This window comes from Elephas maximus, chromosome X (genome assembly GCF_024166365.1).
Source record: "Elephas maximus indicus isolate mEleMax1 chromosome X, mEleMax1 primary haplotype, whole genome shotgun sequence".
Classification (NCBI taxonomy): domain Eukaryota; kingdom Metazoa; phylum Chordata; class Mammalia; order Proboscidea; family Elephantidae; genus Elephas; species Elephas maximus.
The window spans coordinates 26,172,885-26,180,083 of record NC_064846.1 but is presented as its reverse complement, the minus strand read 5'-3'; the positions used below and the strand labels follow the sequence as shown (position 1 = coordinate 26,180,083).

At 43.5% G+C, this 7,199-nt stretch overlaps 1 protein-coding gene across 4 annotated transcripts in view; it reads left to right on the top strand.

Annotated features, from left to right (window-relative positions):
• Nucleotides 1-4,647: 4,647 nt before the first annotated feature.
• The window catches only part of SLC25A14 (solute carrier family 25 member 14), a 38,261-nt gene continuing 35,709 nt past the window's right edge, over nt 4,648-7,199 (top strand). For 3 of the 4 annotated variants that reach the window (XM_049871245.1, XM_049871244.1, XM_049871243.1), the window contains exon 1: nt 4,955-5,324. In XM_049871245.1, coding sequence (XP_049727202.1) covers nt 5,250-5,324 — 75 coding nt within the window. In that variant the 5' untranslated portion in view covers nt 4,955-5,249. The other variant, XM_049871246.1, reaches the window with a different exon arrangement.

The window sequence follows — 7,199 nt, the reverse complement described above, 5'->3', positions numbered from 1 at the left end:
TTTATTTGAAGAAACAATGGCCATTAAAAAAATTCTGGAAGGTCGTACGCTTAACATGTGAAGAATTTCATTGGATAATGGGATCGTTGCTGTTGTTGTTAGGTGCTGTCGAGTTGGTTCCGATTCGTAGTGACCCACGCACAACAGAATGAAACATGGCCCGGTTCTGCGCCATCCTCACGGTGGTTATGCTTGAGCCCATTGTTTCAGCCACTGTGACAATCCATCTCATTGAGGGTCTTCCTCTTTTTCACTGACCCTCTACTTTACCAAGCATGATATCCTTCTCCAGGGACTGGTGATTACAGGGTTTTTTTTTTTTAATCTTCTTTATCTCTATATTTTATATAAAAGCATTTAAGAAAAAAAATTCCTGATCAGAAAAGTAGGCACAATAATTCTATATGAAAAAAGGGGTATGAATGGAAGGAAATCAGGCAATATCTAGAGGGTGACAGAGGGTTAGAAGAGGATTTGTCATTTTTGGTAACCTAGGAAGAACATGAAGTTGACAGAAAGGATAAATTGAGAGGGAGAGGTGGGCTGTTTAGGACCAGCAAGGGGAACTGGGTGAGAGAGCAAGTTCGGTGAGGAGGAGGAGGAGAAGGAGGTAAGAGAATGTTTATGCAGCATATATATGATTATACAAAAGATTGAAAGACTGGAAGGAGACACATGAAAATGTCAGTGGTGGTATCTGGGTAGTGGGAATGATGGTTGCATCTTATTTTTATTTTATATTCTTGTGTATGTTTTTTGAAATTTCTTTTGTATTTTTCTTTTCCTTCCATAAAGATGCATAACTTTTAAAATCAGAGAAAAAATGTTATTTCTCATAAAATCCAAAACATAAGATCTGTTTTCCAATGTAGGAAGTTCATGAGTTGGCAGTAGTTGGGGGCATGGACTCCAGTGCATAAGGCCACCCCGCAGGAGCATGTGGCAGGGACATACACATCACAAAACTTAGAGTATAAGCGTGTGTGTATGCATCAAGAGAGGACTGGGAGGCTGTCCAGACTGTTGAGAGAAGTATTCTTTGCATGTCTGGATTTGAGGTACTCTTTATCTTCTTCATGCTTTTGTGTACACTGTAAATGTTTTATAATGACTATGTATTTCTTTATAATCAGAAAAAAAGAATAAAGCTATTGTGATTTTGAAAAATAAGTATCATCTTCATCACAGGAAACAATAGTCCCACTATATTTGTGTTGATAAAACCACATCTTAGGCCCCCGCTCTCCTGCTGGTCTGGAAGAAGCAGGTGGCCATGTTATGAACTGCTTGTGGAGGAGGCCACATGCCTGGGAACCATGGGCAGCTTCAGGACAGCCAAAAAGACGCTGACTGAAGCCCTCAGTTTTACAGGAGAGCGGCACAGAAATGAATTCTGCAATAATCCAAGTGACCTTTGAAGCAGTTTCTTCTCCAGTCAATCTCAAGATAAACACCGTCCTTGATAATAGCCTTGTAAGACCCTGAGCACAGGACCCAGATAAGTCCTGCCTGAACTCCTGACCCTCAGAAACTGTGAGATAGCAGATGTTTTAAGCTGCTAAATTTGTGGTAATTTTTTGTACAACAATAGAAAACTAATACATATGCCCACCAGAATTGAACAAGAGTTTGGGATGCTTTGCGTTCTTGCCAACCCGTGGTCTTGTTAGTCCTTTTAACTTTGGTCATCTGGTGGGTGTGTAGTGGCATCTCATTGTGATTTTATTTCCCTGGTGACTAACATTGAGCACCTTTTTATATACTTATTTTTAATTTGGATATACTCTTTTGTGAAGTGTCAAACCCATTGCTGTTGAGTTGATTCTGACTCACAGTGATCCTGTGGGGCAGAGTAGAACTGCCCCAGAGGGTTTCCAAGGAACGGCTGGTGGATTCAAACTGCCGACCTTTTGGTTAGCAGCTGTAGCTCTTAACCACTGCGCCACCAGGGCTCCTTATGAAGTGCCTTTCAAGTTTTTTTTTTCCCCATAAAAAATTGAGTTGCTTGTCTTTTTATTATTGAATTTTGGAAGTTCTTTATATATACTAGATATGAGATTTTGTAGAACACATTAATTAAAAATCTCTTCTCCCAGTCTAGGGCTTGTTTTTTCACTGTCTTATTAGTGCCTTTTAAAAAGGAAAATGAGAATGTCTTCAATTTTAAATTAAAAAAAAATCATGTCAGGTTTAGTGTCCAATCCGGGACATCTAATAGATTCCTCCCCCTCCCCTCCCCATCTTCAACGTTAATGAAATATTCACAAATGCGCTTTAATTTGTCTTCTTCTTGAAGCAGGGTAATAAGATGGTGGGAAATGTGGAAAGCAGGCCAAATGAAGATTGAATGAGGGGATGTCAAGCTTGTGGAAGAAAACATTGCTGGGGTGGAGGATATATGGAAGGGCTGTTAAGAAGAAGAAAGGAAGGCAGGTAACATTGGCTAGGCATGTGTTAAGGGCCTGCCACTGTGCTGGAAGTATTGTCATACTTAATCTTTAGATAAGGAAACTGAGGCTCAGAAAAATTAAGTGACTTATCCAAAGTCACAGAGCTAGAGAGTGATGGAATTTGGCCTCAGAAAGGTCTTCTGGTTTCAAGTACAGTGCTCTTCTCATTCTTTATGATCAACTGTTTCTCTGGGGCATGTAGAAAGTGGAAGGCACATTTGGCTTGATATAAATGAGAACTTTCTAACAGAGCTATCCAGTAGTGTAATTGGCTGACTCCTGATGTATACTCACACTGGAAATATTTAAGCAGACACTGCGCAACAGTCTATCCTGACTGTTATAAAAAAAAATTTTTTTTATAGAAAGGACTTTTTCATTTGGACTAGCCTCAGTGACCTCTAAGTGTCCTTCTAACTAGAAGATTCCATGATTCGGTCCTCTTGAAGAGCTAATCACTTGGAGATCAGAATTCAAGGATAGCACAAGATAGCATAAGGAAATACTAATCTGTGTGGTAGAGACTACAAACAGAAAGAGATTACAAAATGAAATGACCTATTTTAATAGTGAGGATTAGACTTTCTTCTGTTGTAGTTTTGGAAAATGTTGAAAACTAAATAAGCAATCAAACTGCAAATGTGTTAAAAAAGTGGTAGGTTTTATAATTTTGTTGTGACAAAGCTAGTTTGCTATTAATTTACTGTAGAACTTTTAAAATAAATCATTTGAAAACAAAGGCCTTTTAAACAAAGTTTACCTAGGTGGTCAGTGGAATTAGCTGGTGGTCGCAGCAGTAGCTGAGGAAGCAAAGTGCAGTCTTGTAAAAAAATTAAGATAATGATTTGCTCAAGGGGAGAGCCATGGTTCTACAAGGCTGAGGACCTGGAATGTGGGGGACATGCACAGGCCACACATATGTGCATAGAATCCATGTCATTGAAGAGCAAATTTTTCCAAATGAGAACTGAGCACTACAGCTTGGCTTCCGTGAGATGTGAATTGAATTCACATTTTGGGATGCATGCGTGTATTTTTTATCACTTTTTTTAGTAAGGAAGTTTCTGAAATTAAGGATATTATTAAAGTTGAGAGGCACTATAGCATAGCAGTTACGACTGTGGGCTCTAAGTCAGTCAGACCCGTGTTTGAATCCCAGCTCTGCCACTCACCAGATTACTATTTTAACCTCTTAAGGCCTCAGTTTTCTCATCTGTCAAAAGGGGAAAATAATAGTACCTGTTTTATAGGGTACATGTGAGCACATAAAACTCCTGGCACCACTCTTGGCACGTGGCAAGTATTCCATAATGTGAGTGAAATATTCTTATGTATGTGGCCTGAAGAAATTTTTAAATGAAAGAAAAAAGATATGAAATAAAATGAGAAGGATCTGTTTGGAGCAAAGGTATTCTGAGTATTTATTCATTCAGCAAATAATTATTTAAGGCCATGTGCCTTGCACTGTTTTCGTCACAGCAAACACTAACAATTATTGTAACTCCTGGGTGAGTCCAGAGCCTTCACGCGAGAGGCTTAACAGCCAGATGTAACCCAGAGGCTAACAGGATCACCCAGGGGGCTTTGTGGCACTCCTTCCTCAAGCCAGAAGCAGGCAGCCCCGCTAGCTCATCATTTTTTGGCTGAATGTGAGGCAGAATCACTCGGACTCCTCCCCGGAACGTTTCACTCTTCTGTTTTTCTCGCTCTTTCTCAACTGAAGTCCTAAGCTTTGAGGACAGGGCCTGAGTCTACCTCTTAAGTCACTAACTTAGATGCTCACTAGGTGCTGAGGTTTATTTGCTTCATTGATCTTTATTTCCACCCTCAGGCACCTCACTAAATACTGCTTACCCTCTTTCCCTCATTCTCCTACTTGGGTCTTAAGCTCTTCGCCCCACCCCGCTCGCTTTCCCTCCTTTTTCGTGCTCTGTGCGTGCGGGGGGGCTCACGCCATCACTCCATCACAGCACTTGCCCCACCCGTCGTAGCTCTCTAGCCACGCCCCTGGTACCTCTCGCCCCGCCCCACCACTCAGTTTGCCCCGCCCCCGCCCCGCTAGCCCCTCTCTTCTTACCCCGCCCCTCTGGTCCCCCAATCCTAGTGCGTGCGGGCCGGGTGGGAAAAGCCGTGCCCAAGCGACACGTCTGCCCCCCGCCGGCGAGCATGTTAACTGCAGATGCCGCCGAACCCTCACGCCTTAGCTCCCTCTCCGTCCACCTCTCGAAAGTCAGGTGCCCCCTTTGGGCATTTCCGCCATCAGCCGGCACTACCCTCCTCTTCGGGCACTGTCGTTTCCACCTCCCACTTTGCGTCTTTTTAAAAAAAAAAAATTTTTTTTTTTTTTTTAGAGAAGGTGGAGTTGGCACGGCTGCGCCAGTGTTGCCCGGGCGACGCCTTGTTACTTCCGCTGGTCTCAATGCTTCCGGGTTGGCATTGCGGTGGCGTTTCCGACTGTGGGAGCCTCGGCTTCCCAGTCATCCGATGAGGCCGAGCAGGTGAGGGGGAGCTCCTGGATTTCCAGGCCGGGGAGCGGGGCTGGGCCGCGCCAAGCCGCGCGGGGCCGGGCTGGCCTGGTTCCCGGCCTGGGAGGGGCTTAACGGTCCTCTGGTCTCTCTCTCCCCTCAGCTGAGTCCCTTCCCTGTCTTTCACTCTCCTGGCATCGGTGGTTTTACTTCTTCGATTGAACCCTGCTTCTCGACCCCCCTGGGAGGCCGCCTCCTTCAGGCGCCTCCCTTCTCTCCACGAACTCGCTCTGACAGCTGAGGAACTGGCAAGATCCGGCTACCCAGAGGGTGAATGGGTATCTTTCCCGGAATAATCCTAATTTTTCTAAGGGTGAAGTTTGCAACGGCGGCGGTGATTGCAAGCGGAGTAAGCAAACACCTCCATTGTATTAGTGTGAGGGATGCTGTTGAAAGATGATGCCCCCTTCGGTTTCTCCCTCCTGCCACTCCTTGAGGTTGAGGCATTGAAGGCATCTATTAAAATGCAGTTCAGTTACTTAATTGGGATGACAGCCATTACCAAAGATGAATTAGTTTTTCATGCAAGGAAACGGCAGACATTTGTAGTTGTCTGTCAGTGATTCCTTGTGTTTTTCCAGGCTAGGGATGCGTAGAATCTTCAAGAACTCTTCCCTGGCTTTCATCCCCTACATCATCAAGTTCCTTTCTGTCTCCATTTAAGAAGTTTAAATCAAACCTCACCGCCTGCAAACATCCCTGTCTGCTTTACTTCCCACCATCTTAAGCCGTCCCGGCCTTTCCCATGTGTAATCCACTGTGCTTGCTGCAGTCCTCCTAGGCTAACTAAAATGTGAATTTCCTCGAGCCACTTTCCTGTTCAGCCACTTACAGTGGCCTCCCCCCTCCCCTTGGTTTCAAGCCTTTCAACATAAGCTGTTTCTTAGATATTTCTTGTCTCGTATTGTTTCAGTCAGTCAAGGGAATTCTCTGTACCTCTTAGGTTGCTTTCTTCCTTCTCAGCACAAACCGTGTTGACACCTGCCTCCACATGCTATGCATGTTCCCACATTCTTGTCCTTGTTTATCCTGTTGCCCTCCCCTCTCCCCTCCCTTATCTATACCTGTCCATATCCTGCCTGCCCTCTGTCAAGGCCCTTTTTCAGTTCCATCATCTCCATAAGCCGGTTCAAAATATTCAAGGCCATACTGATTGTCTCTTTTTCTCTAATGAACTACTTTGATTTCTTCCACCAGCTTATAAGCTCTTGAAAGGCAAGTACTATATTTCATACGACTTTTATCCCCACCACCCCCATCTCCTTGATTATCCAGGAAAGACAGGTTGAATGGTAAATATTGTCATGGTGTTAGAACATTTGTTCTGAGTTTGTTTGTTTGTTTGTTTTGACATGATGGTTATACCCATTGCAGGTTTGGGCATTTCATGAACCTTCAATAAATGTTTGGCTCTCCTTTGTTACCTCCTAAATCTGAGAATCTGTAATGTTTACCCTTTCTTAAGGAGAAAGCCAGAAAGGCACCCAGGTTTTCCTGAGCAGATCTTTGGAGTAGTGTCCAAAACCAAACCAAACCCTTTGCCGTCGAGTTGATTCCAACTTATAGCAACCCTATATGACAGAATAGAACCGTCCCATAGGGTTTCCAAGAAGTGGCTGGTGGATTCAAACTGCTGACCCTTTGGTTAGCAGCCTGAGCTCTTAACCACTGCACCACTAGAACTCCTAGAGTAGTGTAAAAACTGTTGCCATCAAGTCGATGCCAACTCATAGCGACCGAATAAGACCCTGTAGGAGTAGCGTAGGGCTATGTAATTTGTATTCTAGGACATTCTTATTCTCATTTTTAGGCTATCATTTTGTTTATTCAGATATTCAGAATACATATCTGCATTTTGAAGACAATCTTCATTGGCTTCTTTATATAATAAAAATATTTAAGTACTCTATTTCTGTTTTAACTCAGATATGACTTCTTTCCTTTGATCCATATCTGGGTATAGCCCCCACAAGTCACAATCGTTTTTAGAGGGATTGGGCTATTTTACACAAGTAATTCTCTGCAACAAAAGCAAGGGAAGGGGATAAACAGAGAACCCCTGGGGATGAGGAGCCTGTCCTGTTTAACACAGTGTATAGTGTCATTCAGGTCCAGCAAGTTAGCTTTGTGGTTTCCCCTATAGTCTTTTACATATAGGCTGTATGCACGGATAAAGGATGTCACCGTGGAACACCAACCACTTACTTAATGTGTACTCAATTCC